Source organism: Sceloporus occidentalis, unplaced genomic scaffold (genome assembly GCF_023333645.1).
Source record: "Sceloporus occidentalis isolate IW3139 unplaced genomic scaffold, rSceOcc1.0.p SCAF_15, whole genome shotgun sequence".
Classification (NCBI taxonomy): domain Eukaryota; kingdom Metazoa; phylum Chordata; class Lepidosauria; order Squamata; family Phrynosomatidae; genus Sceloporus; species Sceloporus occidentalis.
The window spans coordinates 17,610,347-17,624,537 of record NW_028316995.1 but is presented as its reverse complement, the minus strand read 5'-3'; the positions used below and the strand labels follow the sequence as shown (position 1 = coordinate 17,624,537).

The 14,191-nt window shown below is 38.9% G+C and overlaps 1 protein-coding gene across 1 annotated transcript in view; it reads left to right on the top strand.

The window, feature by feature from the left end:
• Positions 1-13,970, top strand: part of ACOXL (acyl-CoA oxidase like) — a 110,965-nt gene extending 96,995 nt beyond the window's left edge. Inside the window, exon 19 of the mRNA XM_089481531.1 lies at positions 13,776-13,970. Within this exon, the coding sequence (XP_089337657.1) occupies positions 13,776-13,970 (195 nt within the window). The remainder of the gene's footprint in view (positions 1-13,775) is intronic.
• Positions 13,971-14,191: the final 221 nt, after the last annotated feature.

Below are 14,191 nucleotides of genomic sequence, written 5' to 3'. Positions count from 1 at the left end.
TCTACACCAACATTGTAAATGTTTACGCTGCGTGGTCAGTAAACGCATGAAAATGTAGAGTTGTGTGTTAGTTGAAGCAGGCTGTGTTTGTCTGTTGTCATGACTTGCTTGAAGACCAGATCAAATGTAATGATCAACAAATGCAGAAATCCAGTTATGTCTGAAGAGATCACATACTTCTTTCCTGCAACTCTAGGTATTGTAAAATCAAAGGAAGCTTGAGATGTGAATAAAATCACAGTTAATGTTTAAAAAGAAATCCCTTATTTCTCAGCGTTCAATCTTTAAAAGGAGAACAATTTCTCTCACCCTAGGGTTGTTTGTGAGATAACAAAGACAGTGGCCATGGCTTCCTGTTGGCTAGCATGATATCAAAATGTTCCCACAATCAGGGGTAAGCCTTCCCGAAAAGGTTTGAGGAAGTCTGTGGTGGATATGTGCTACTTTGTCATATGCCCATCACAAAGCCTGTTGTTGGTCATCACAACCAACAGAAACTATCTTTTAGAAGCAGCCGGTATTGCAGAGTTTTCTCGTCTACATTACGTTTTTACACTCTGACAGCGAACAGCCACACGTATCTATCTGGCAGCCGCACACTGCAGGACCCAATCTGTCACTAGAGTGGCAATAAGGGTAAGTATCGGGAGCTATCCGGGCTTTTATTAAAATAACCTGTTTCATCTCTTAAAACAAAACAACAATCACAGTAAATGTTCTTGGGGAATGCATCATTGCAGGGGTGTCAAAATCCTGGCCTTGAGGTTCACCAACAGACCCGCAATTCTATAAATCATCCCTTGAACATAAGAGATTACTGTCATAGGGCCGTCTTGCTTCAGGTGTATGTGTTCAAGTTAGGGTATCCACCTCTTGGTGCCAGTATGTGTGGCTGGATTATATGCAGGTTTCAAAGACATTTTCCTTAGCATCACCTTTTTCTATCAAATAAAAATAAAAAATAGTGTTTTTTTATTTTTAAAGCAAACATACTATAGACAGTATTTATCAAGCACATTGATTTGACTTCAGTCAAAATAACTAGTGTTTAAATACCATTGTGCAGTAACAAAGTTGGCAATGAAGTCTAAATCATAAATTTTTTTTCCATTAGGGACATGTCTCCTCTAAAGATTGTAAGCATTACCATTTGCGAGGACACAATATTAGGAAACTTCCTTAAGTACTCTTTAACGAATCATTGTAGGGAATTTCTATTTTTATCTGCTTTTATTTGTTTGTTTTTCTTGAAATGATAATTCTGTCTAGGTTTGTGATTAATTTTTTCTGAGATTACAACAAAATAGTTAACTGGTTTGTTGCTGTAGTGTGGCTTAAAGCTACATTTAATTTTTTTTTTTCAAAAAGGGTAGTAATAAAACATAAGTAGATCTTGTAAAGATTGGACTTTTTATTATTTATTATTATGATATTATTTATTAAGCACCAACAAATTATGCAGCGCTGCACAATTTAAATGGGGCAGTTAACATATACCTAACAAATATACTTTAATACATACTGATACATTAGGAGATGAGAACCCTACGTGTGAGCTTGCCATCTAGCCTTAAGGTACTTTTACACAAATTTTCTGGCAAGAATAGTGGGAGTTTTTAAGGGCCCTGCATGTGAGCTAATAATCTAAGGGGGTAGTATGAGTAACCAAAACAAACGGAGGAGTGAAACGAAGGGAGTAGTAGCTCTCTTGTAGCAGTGCTTAGGGGTAAGTGGTTTCAAGATGCAAAAGACGATGTATAAACAAAATGGGATGGGTTAGTTCTTGGTTTCAGAAGGTGACTCGCCCACAGCTTGGCATGTATCAGAAAGACTACAAGGGAAGAAAGAGAAAGAAAGGTTAAAGAAGATAAAGTTCTGTTAGGTAAAAGGTGGCAGATTTGTGGCTTGTAGGAGGTCAGAGGGAGATCAGGACAGAGGAGAGTGTACATTTGTAAAAGGTAAATAATTGAATCACAAAATCTACAAAAGTTTGTATAAAAGTTATAAATCTTGCCATATACCGTATTTGCTCGATTATAAGACGAGGTTTTTTTCAGAGCGACCAAAGCACCGTTAAGCAGCCTGGCAACCTAATCGAGGTCTGACTAGAAGACGACCTCGATTAGGTTGCCAGGCTGCTTACCCGTGCTTTGGTCGCGAGCAGCGTCTCTTCTTCTAGCAGCAGGAGAACAGGAAGCTAGCAGAATGTCACATAACTCTGCCTCCCCCCTCCTTCCTCTGGGGGCGGGGCCAGAGAAGTTGCTCGCACAGCCGGGCCCCTGCAGAAGTCTTCGAGTGAGAGATCTGCAGTTCAGGTAAGGGGGTGGGGGAGGGTTTTTGTGATTAATGTGTGAAGTATGTGTGATTAATGGAATGAATGAGTATTTAAATGTTTGTGAATGAGTGTGTGTATGATAGCATGGATGTGTAAGGTGGGTGGTGGTGGTAGCATGGCATAGGGAGGCTGTACTCACACTCCTATCATCCCCAGGTTCCAGCATGTACTGGCTGCCTTGGCTTGATAGGAGTGTGATTGCTGTTAGCAGTTTTATATATATATATATATACACCTCCACAAATGCCTTTTAACCCCCTATATGCCAATCTGCCCCATGATATGCCTTTTAACCCCGTATATGCCACTCTGGCAAATAGGGGGTATAAGGCATTTCTGGGGGCAGAGTGGCAACCCTGGGGGCAAATGTGCATAACTGGGGGGGCAGGTTGGCAAATAAAAGGAAATAAAAAAATATATATTTTTCTCAATCATAGCTTTTATTAGATATGAAAAAAATGTTTACATGCATTAATATTTACTAGTAAAACTTTTTTTTATATAGGGTAGTCTTATATTCAGGCTTTTTGTTCTTTTCCTAAATTAATATTTAGATTTTGGTGGGTTGTCTTATAATCGAGCAAATACGGTATTATTTGTCTGCATTTAGTAGCATACAGGGAGCTGTCATTAGTAATTTCCAACCGTGTGTATTTGGGAGCGCTGACCTGGGTTCAAGCCCAAACCATTCCTCAACTTGGCTCAAGAAGAACGATGGAGAGCAAGCAGGGGAGGGCTGGCAGCCTAAGGCCTTGGGGGCAAGTCTAGTCAAGTGGCCCTTTGCATCACCGAACCAGCCCACCATCCATGCCCATCTTTTCCTGATTTTCTAACGCATATTGATGTAATGTGATGGGATTGGGAGTAACCAGTACAGATGGACACACCAAACACACACACCAGTAATGCTCTGCAACACCGACACACACAAACCCACACCAGGACAGGCTCTGCCACACCAAACACACACACACATACCAGGACAGGCTCTGCCACACTGGCACACCAAGCACACACACATACTAGGACAGGTTCTGCCACACCGGCACACTAAACACACACCAGGACGGACTCTGCCACACCAATACCCACATCAGTATGGGTTAATCTACACAAAGCATAAAAAAATGCTTTCCACACTGGTTTGTTTTTTGTGTGTTTCCCCCTTGTGTATTGATGTCCCAGCCAGGTCCCCTTTGGTTTTAATGTATTCCCCCCACACCTGTGTGCATTGCCCCATGTACGTTTATTCCTCTACACCATTGTGTATTGATTTATGTGATGTCCCCAGCCAGCCCCCCTCCCTTGTGTATTGATGCCCCCTTTTCTGGTTAATGTACCCATGTGTATTGATGCTCCCTTTTCTGGTTAATGTACCCATGTGTATTGATTTATGTGATGCCCCAACCACCTTGTCGTGTACTTATACCCCCCAGTCATCCCCTTTTTGTATTTAATTGTTGTCCCAAGACAACCCCCCCCTTTGAATATGGGTCCCCTTACACCTATCACCCCAACTATTTTTTTTAATACTTTTCTGCTGCCTTTCTTCCCTGCAGAATGCTCTCTGGCATGTTCTTCCAGCTGTCATGAGAAACTAGGCCGCATTATAGACGGCCCTGGCGCGGCCATTTAATGTAGATTAGATGCTTCTGAGAGCAAGTTTGGAGCCAAGATAGCTCAAAGTCCTCCTCTCGGCAGGTATTTTGTGGGTTTGTCCATTGCGTTGTTTTGCTTATATGTGACTTAACTAGCCATGTCTATCTCTAGCAACTAACAGCTGTATGGGAATTTTATAGCTGTGCCCTGATTGGCTTAAGACACCAGTTACGTTAATTACAGCTATGAAATTAAGTGTATCTCTATTATGGAAACAATGCCATTTAGAGACCTAGATATTTTTATCAGATGGCTTTAAAGTAAAAAAAAAAAGGAAGGAAAGAAAGTGTAAGAACTATCGAATATTGCATAGTCATGCCACGGACATGAATTGGTGGAAACTATAATAAGACCACAGTTATTTCATTTTTCTAAATATACATCCCCTTTGGACATCAAATTTTTAAGCAGGAGCAAAGAGCAGGTTGGACTAATATGTAATGTTTCCTACTACAAGGCACACTTTTTAAGAAGCGTACATAAATTAACATATATTTTGTAACAGCCTTCAATCATCTTACCCTGATTTCTGCACTAGTTTTAAACATCTCATAAAGGTAACCAAATTGATTTTAGTGAAAAACAAACTAAACAGGTGAAGTGTAGACGTTCAACATCTTTGCAGTCCACTATAAATTGGTAGCTTTTGCAGTGCTCAGCAGTGTACTAACACAACTACTGTATGCGAGAGTGTCAACGTGGTGCAAGTGACTAAATAGGAACACAATGCACTAATTACAAAAGACTTTACGCCTTGTTTTGTTAAGGCCTGGCCACATGTATACACAACATAATCTGTGTGGGGTAAATGGGAGGTAAAGCATATATTTGGAGACTTATCCTTGTTTGTCTCTTGCTAATTGCACTCAACAGGGGTGATTTTATAAAACGCATCCACAACAGACATACATGTAAAGGCTACTAATTTCCTTTTAAGCCCACTTAAATGGCATTGAGCCTATTACATGCCTGCAGTACCTATACCAATATCTCTAGATTGTAAGCGTCATTTGAGCAGGGCTATCCTTAACTATTCTTTCTGTATAGTCATCTTGTTATATACTAATTGCTATGTCCTGTCAACGCTGCAGAATCTGATGTCTCTAGGTAAAACAATAAATGAAAAAAACACCTCTGATGCTCCAATTAACATGCTGTGAAATTTTACACACATATACACTCACTGGCCATTTTATTAGGTACACCTTGCTAGTACAGGGTTGGATCCCCCATTTGCCTTCAGAACTGCCTTCAATCTTCGTGGCATACTTTCTAGAAGGTGCTGGAAACTGGTAATTAGTCATTGGTAATATGGGGCCCGAAGTGTGCCAAGAAAATGTACCCCACACCATTACACCACCACCAGTGTGAACCATTGATACAAGGCAGGATGGATCCATGCTTTCATGTTGTTTAGGCCAAAGTCTGATTCTGCCATCTGAATGTTGCAGCTGGAATCGAGACTCATCAGACCAGACAATGTTCTTCCTGTCTTCCATTGTCTCCTGTGACCTATACCTTATCGCGCTCTATAATTCTCCTTAACCCCTGTAGTACTGCCCATGTCTTAAGTTTATGCCTATTTCTGACACTTTGTACAGTAACCTTTTATGTAGAAGTATATCAAATGCCTTAGCAAAGTGCAAACAGATCACATCTAATCCTACATCTATATTTTACTGACTTTTTTGTAGAATCCTGTTAGGTTGGTTTGACAAGACCTGTCTTTCACAAAACCACGCTTACTTCTATTAATTATATTCTGATTCGAGATATATTCTTGAATGTATGCCTTTAGCATAGTATCCTCATGGAAAAACATCCTGTTGACAATTGGCACATAAGTTTAAATCGAAGTAGAAAGCAATCTAAGAACGCTTTCTTCTCCCAAATGACGTTGCTGCAATGCCTCGATGTTGTGGCATTACACAACACTGAAAACTGCAGCAAAAGCCGTGTCTGATCGCTCCCCGGAGCATCAACGTGCACCATATTAAATATGGTGCTGTCCACCTGCTTTAAAAGACAATAGGAGGCGATCAACTGTATCTGACATGGGGACGGACTGAACAAATTTCAAAATTACCAAAAAGAGCGCACCTCTCAAATGCGGCCTTTTAGCCCCCAACAAACCCATGCATGGGTGATATCTCTGTACTAGGAGATGTTGCTGAATACAACATTAGGGTGTTTGGCTCTGATGTATAGCAGAAGCTGTAAATCCATACCCGAATTGCAATGTGTGTGAAAAAAAATCCACACAAAATACTACCACAAACTTGGTGGTAAAATTAGTGCATGGAAAGGGTTAAAATAAGCATTTGAAATACCCTGGGGTGTCTAGTTTTCAAAAATATATGATTTGATGAGGTAAATGGAATTGGCCGGCTTCAAAGATGTCCTAAATAGGTTATGTTATGGAGCAGTATGACCAGAAGTCAAAATTCCAATTGGAAAAATGTGTCTTTTAGCCCCGCCACCCAAAAAAACAAACCCATGCATGACTTGTATCACTGTACTTAGGAAATGTTGCTGAACACATATTGGGGTGTTGTTTGGCAGTGACATATACCAGGATTTATACCTAAAATAGAACGTGTGTGAAAAAATACTGCTGCAAACTGTGCTAAAGGCTGGTGGTGAAATGTGTGCATGGAAAGAGTTAAAATGACAGCATTTAAAATACACTAGTTTTCAAAAATATGATTTTATGGGGCAAATTGAATTGGCTGGCTTTAAAGATGTATATATATATAGGCTCAAAAACAGGTCAAACATATACCATTAAACATTTCATAAACTGTCTAACCAAAAACATAGTTTACCTGTTGGAATGTGGGTGTGGCCTACAATATGTGGGCAGAACCATAAGACCCATGAAAGAGAGGGTATTAAAAACACCTTGGGAACATAAGAAACAAGAACACTAAACATAGTGTCCCCAGACACTGCAACACGTGCCCGAAATTTTCTATAGAATCCCTCAAATTTACCGGTATAGATTGGGTTCCCCCCAACTGGAGAGGGGGTAGTACGGTAGATAATTTATCCAAACGTGAAACTGAATGGATTTTTAAACTAAAAACTTTTAAAAAAGGTGGTCTAAATATGGAGCTGGACATCTTGACGTATATGTAAATTTTCATAAGATAAACTATAACACTATGATGCAGTCCTTATAGAAGTCACATGTCCATATCTTTTCACTACGTATGTCCATATTTCTGTTACAAAACAAATCCTGTGGTAATGGTATGAAATGCACTTCTCTTAATAATCCATTAATGTAATATTTCAACAATATTTCAGCAGTGTAGTACCATTTAAATATATACGTATAAGAGGCATAATATATAGAGACCAAACAATATATAATGAATCCCTACGGATCATTATAAGCAATAATCCACCAATAAACCACTCAAATAAGAGGAAAATTACTATATTTTATTAAAAATTCATTCAACATCCATCTTTTTTGAAAAATCAGTTCACATTGACTCAAATATTAAAATAACATCAATTATTCCCATTTAGAGAATATACATAATAAACTCATATAAGGGAATTAATTATATACACATATTAGACATCATCATCCATGTAGAAATTCTCCCACTCCAAATGACACCCGAGATTAGGGCCTGTTCCTAACAAAAGAAAAAATAAAACATAGATATCTCAGTCCAACCACACACTCTACAAATACTGCAATCACGTTAAAATATTGATGCAATTTTGTTCACTCCCGATTTTCCACCTCTATCTTTATTTATCTATTATCTTTATTTAAAAATCATTATTGTCTGAACATCGTTTCGTGGTGGAACACGTTACTTGTTCCAGTACCCACGCACGGTATCTTGGGACACGCCCCCCCAGAACACTATGCGGCACAGGCAAACCGTACTCATCGGCAGCCCCTTTGACTGCCCCACACGGGCACTTTGTCACCGATCGGCACCGTTGCCGCGACACCTAAGACCCCCCCACACATGCCCATCACTACCGATCGGCACCTCTCGTTGCCGTGACATCTGAAATCAGTGGATGTACACAAAATACGTTGTACACTAACTAATAAAACTCTGTTTACTCACCTCCGAGTTCCATGGGATAGATGGGATGACGACATCAGAAGTATTGACGTCAGACGCCGGAGAACCAAGATGGCGCCCGGCACGATTTAAAAGAACCACACATCATTATAGAAATCACTCCTGATGAAGCCACACACTTGGCGAAACGCGTTGAGGATTTTATAGAGCTCTTCTTAAGGACATTTTTATTTGCTTTTTAATATATCCCTCTGTGGATTGTTATTAAGCTTTTAATTTGGCACCAGCCTTAAATAAATAGTATTGTATCCCACTACATTGTGGATTGAATTCTATCTACCCACGGGGTACAGACACACACCAGTGGAATACTGGTACAGATCCGGTACAGAAGTTGGAGGAAAGCAGAGGAGGACCGCCAAATACATATGGGCACTGTATCTTCATGAAAAGTGTAAGTGTGTTTCTACGTTTGCGTACCGAGACAACCGTTTGATACCACACCATTGTGGTCCCTTTTTGTCTTTCTGCTTCCTTACATATACCTGCTAAACGTCCACCCGGAGGATTTGATGGTTATGAAGCTTGAATACACATATACATTGTGAGTGCATAGCATCGACACACCATCTGCGCACAATACTACACTATTATTGTTTCTTTCTGTTTTTATGGTTTGACCGGTATACACAAGCGCCCCCTAGTGATCTTTGTTTTAAAGATGTCCCAGATTACACATGGGGACAGGATGACCACATGTCAAAATTCCAACCAAGAAAATGCACACCTGCCAAATGTTGCCCTTTAGCCCCCAAACAAGACTTATTTGCACGTGGGGGTGCGAAGGCTGGCTCATGTGGTCCATTCCACAGTAGGCGAGTTACTGTAGCTCAGATTGCTGAAAAAGTTAATGCTGGTTCTGATAGAAAGGTGTCAGTACACACTGTAGCCACAGCCCAGTCATGGTGCCCATTGTGCTCCTGTCCACTGCCGAAAGCACAATGGGCACGTGGGTTTAAGAACGGGACCATGGAGCAATGGAAGAAGGTAACCTGGTCTGGTGAATCATGTTTTCTTTTATATCACGTGGATGGTCGGTGCGTGTGCGTCTGTTGCCTGAAGAGCACGTAGCACCAGGATGCACTATTGAAAGAAGGCAAGACGGCGGAAGCAGTGTGATGCTTTGGGTAATGTTCTGCTGGGAAACCTTGGGTCCTGCCGTTTATGTGGATGTTACTTTGACACGTACCACCTACCTAAGCATTGTTGCAGACCATGTACACTCTTTCATGGACATAGTATTCCTTGATGGCATTGGTTTCTTTCAGTAGGCTAATGCAACAAACAAAATGGTTTAAGAATGGTATGAGGAATACAACAACAGATTCAAGATTTTGACTTGGCTTCCAAATTCCCCAGATCTCGATCCAGTCAAGCATCTGTGGGATGTGCTGGACAAAGTCTGACCCGGCAACTTCCAGTCCTCAAAGGATATTTTCTTGGTGCCGGATACCACAGCTTACTTTCAGAGCTCTAGTGGAGTCCATGATTCGATGGGTCAGGGCTGTTTTAGCAGCAAAAAGGGGACCTACACAATACTAAGCAGGTTGTCATAATGCTATGGCTCATCGGTGTAAATCAATAAATAGTAAAAATAATCTAGGTTCATGTTAACTATCACAACACAAGAGTCTGTTATGACTTGTAATTTGTATTTGTTTATTTGCTTTAAAAGGAAAGTGTAAATGTCTGCAGTGAAAGGTCAGTGACTAAAAAAACACTAATTTGACTATCGCACGTCAACCGCTGTCTCTTTAGAAATGTCAACAGGAATATTAGTTTGAGTCACTGTATCTATGTGTGAATGTAGGATACACTAGGTCCAAACTGAATTGTTAACATCTTGCTTTGAAGAGAATTCTAGCTTTGAATAGTCAGGTTGAGACCTTAAAATATACCCTTATCAGAACCTTCTCTATTTTAAGTAGCATTTAGTCATCTTTTTCTGTAAATACATGATGGGGAAATATTGCTTTGAGTATGCCTGTTACAGATAACATTACAATTTTGTCCCAACTAGACACAATGGTTCGGCTTCCTTGGGTGAGCAAGTGTTGAAATATCCCCCAAGGAGCATTCACTGCTTTTTAATGCAAATGTTCAGGAGAGATGTTTTAAAATAAAGATATATCCTTAAACTGAAAAAATAAGAGATTTTTTCCAGCAGTTTCTGCATATTTGTAGCTCTGAAAAATGTACATTTGTGGTAGAATTGTACTCAGAATTATAATCAGACTGGGAATTAACATCAGCCTCAAATTTTATAATGCAATTTTTTTTGCCACATTTGTGGCATCCTAGTCCTGATAGTATTTTTTTATGTTCATCCCCAATAATAACTACCTCATCGTCATTTCATTTCCCGGTCCTTCATTATACCCCATAACTTCTTAGTAAGATATTTACCATGCTTTTCAACATTGACAAAACTTTACACTGGCCACCATCAGCCACGTTTACACAAACACATGCATCACTCTCAGCCAAACTAAAACACATAGCATTCTCAACCAAAAAATAGACACTCAAATATATTAGACCACCTTGCTGGACAAAGGCCTATTTTAGCTATCATGTTAAGTTATAATATTACGCCTCTAAGACTCCTTGTTAGCTACCCATCTAAATTAAATTTGTGATTAGCTAGGAGATACTTGTAAACCAGTCAAAGAGCACAAAGAATAACAAGAAAAGAAAAGAAAACACAAAAATCAAAGTAATACACTTTTTGTATTTGAATCCACAACTTTTTTAAGTTCATTGTTATGTATTCACAATACAGAGGTAGAAAGGGGCCACTAAAAACCTTCCATGTTTCACACTAACATTGCTTAGCTGTAGCCCTGTATCGTCACATATATATAACCACAAATGAATAAAGATTGCACACAGTGATTTGGTATTTTTATTGCTGGCTGAGTGCAGGTTCTCTTCCAAGTTTGTAATGAAGTGGACTAAAACAAAACTTACTTCCAGTGTTCTTATTATGAGTTTTATTTACAAATTATCAGTGGAGAAAAAGTGATGTACTAGGAAGGTGTAGGTGAAACACGGTGCAGCTATTTAACTAAACATGTGATTACCCATTTCCTGAAAACATCAGACAGTACCAGTAAATCTTGTTTAGTTAACTACAATATTACACTCTGAGCTTTAAGCACACTCTAGATGGCACACACTAAATAACATAAAAACATAACATTTTGCCTTCGAACAAACCCTTCCCATTGTACAGCGCTGCAGAATATGATGGCGCTATATAAAACAATAAATAATAGTAAAGTGTTCTTTTTAACTTTTATAGAAATGTTTAAGAAAGCCTTACTTATGTTTAAATTTAGATTTGCATAATTTTATATTTTAGAGATAAAATTAAATAAAGTGATGCACACTTTAGTGTAAATCCATCAGGGTGTATGAACACACAGAAGGTGGTTGTTCCCTTAACCTGTGGCACAAGGAACAATCATAAATCATAACTACTTACTAATGTCATGTATTTAGAATGAGATGTCATAAACGTCCCTGTTGGTGTAATGGTCAGATTGTCCATATCATGTGTGTGTGTGTGTGTGTATATGTATATATATATATATATATATATATATATATATATAAACATACAGGTTTTTGGACTGCGATATAGTGAATTCCTGTACATTTATTCTCTATTTTTATATAAGAGTTTATTGACTAATCATTATAATACAAAAGTTAATTTTTAACACAAGTGTAGTTCCCACCCTCAGGAGATGCTAATGCAGTATTGATTTTCTCCAAAAACCTGTTTCCTTTTCCTAATATACCTCCGCTGACAGCCCAGTAAATCCCCCTACTGGATAAAATCAATACCCAGTATGAATATCAAGGATGGTAAGGAACAATAGCACCAGTGCATTAAAACCAGCATGGGACAAGGACCATCTTGGGAAACAGCCAACAGTCACAATTCTCCTTTATTTTGCATGAGAAAATATTTATGGACATTTGGCCCCTGAGGCCTCACATGCACTAGTGACAAAGTCTATCTCAGATCTGAGACGCATAAGTGGTGAGGACTGAGTAGATTGGATAGGCTTTTTGGAGGCGAATGGCATTTTATTGCTTTGTGTTTTTGCACAAAAGGCATGCTTAGAACTTTATCACTCCTGAAAAATTGGGCAACATGCCATTCTATTAACAACTTGTAGAGATTGTGTTTTGGCAGGTACCTACATGTATACACACGGGAGTTACAATAACTTGCATAGATATAGCTGTCTATGCATATTTTGCAATCTTTGATCCAACTACTCTTCTCTCTAACACTTTTTTGAACACACAGAATAGGCTAAATAATCTGAATTTGCAAAGCATCACCTCAATGTATCAAATAATCTCAAAATAATCTAATATTCCTGAGCCACTCTAAAATTGTGTAATACTAACCGTAAACTAAAATGAAGCAGTGTAAGGGTGTGAGGTGTGCCGGGTGAGGTATGATAAGTGGCTGATGTGGTGAAGTGTTGATAATTACTGAAATAACCATAGCTTGAATGCTAGAGGTTCATACACAAAGCAAACCATGAAAACGTCTTGCTCACATTAGGATCACAGTGCCATGTTTTCATGGAAAATTTGTGAATTAGCCTGGCTGCATCTTTGGTGGATCAGATGAGAGAAGATATATGCGTGGCCAATTTAAACAAATACACATTTCATCTAATAGATGGGAGTTGTAAAAGCTTCACCTAGCTAAATTCACACTGAGTTTCTAGGTTATGAAGTTACGTTCCAAATGTGTTTAAGAAAATGGTGATTCTTAATTCTTTCTAGGCTGTATGGGGGTTCTTCATTTTTGGCCCAAAGTCATAGCCAGTTAATAAAAATAAAGCGCAAAGCATGGGATGGGGGAAGTTGGTAGGCATTAGGAATGCATAACCTCGTGTGTCATTTAACTCCCTACCCGAAGAGGATGAGTTTCAAACTCACTTCAACACATGTACACATTACTTCAGCAAAATGAACCCCAAATACTAATAACAATACAATCTTATAATGTTCAATCCATACATGGGAAATAATAGTATCCTTCATTTTATTCTTTCAAAAGAGTTTACCGTCCATGAAACTGCCCCTTTAAATAGCGCAAGTGGATTTTGTATCTCATAGCTACATGAATGAAGAAAAGGCCATAACATACGGTAATTTAACAAGGTACATGAGGGGAATCTTAGAACAAGAGGTCATAAACTAATATTAGAGACAGAAGCTTAAATGTAATGTATGGAAGTTTTACTTTACTGAGAGGGTGGTAGACAAAAAGCCCTGTAGATTGTAAGCTCATTTGAGCAGGGTCCTCTTTAGCACTTGTTTCTGTAAACAAATGTGTTATGTTATATACTACTTTTCCTGTTTACTAATTGTACGGCAATGATGGTGCTATATCAAACAATAAGTGCGTGGTAACTATATATAGATACGTGTTTGGTATTTTGGCTTACTGGTAGACGCGTAGACAGACACATTCACAGTATGAAGTGTACAAGTCTGAGTTGTGTAAAGGCCTGGGTGTCGCAGTGTTTACATTCAGGACAAGCTGTTTCACGGACTGTGTGACTCACAGCAGGTTTGCAGTTTGTCTGTTTATCAGAACTCACTAGTAATTATGTTTTGTTTTTCAGTTTCTGGAGCTCTGCAAGTCGGTGAAAGATGACGCCTTGAAGGTTGTTTCAGCCTTTAACATCCCACACAACTCCATCCAGGCCCCCATCGCTGGCATCGCTAATCCTAGAGCCAAGTGGGCATATTACCCCCAGCCAACAAAGGAAGATAAAGGAATGAGTCAGACATTAAACAAGATTGCTGCTAAACTGTAGATGCAGTACGTTGGTGGTGCTTTTAGCACACAGGAAAGAGAGAGAACCTAGATGAACTGAAGAAAAGATGAACTTATGCATCCTGGTCTACAAATCCCCAAAATGTTCACTATTTTATTGAAAGAACAATCTTCCTAATGAGTTTACAATCATTTAAGGTGTGCACAGTTAGACATTGCCGATTTTTAAAAATCCTTTTAATTAACAATAACTATTTTTAA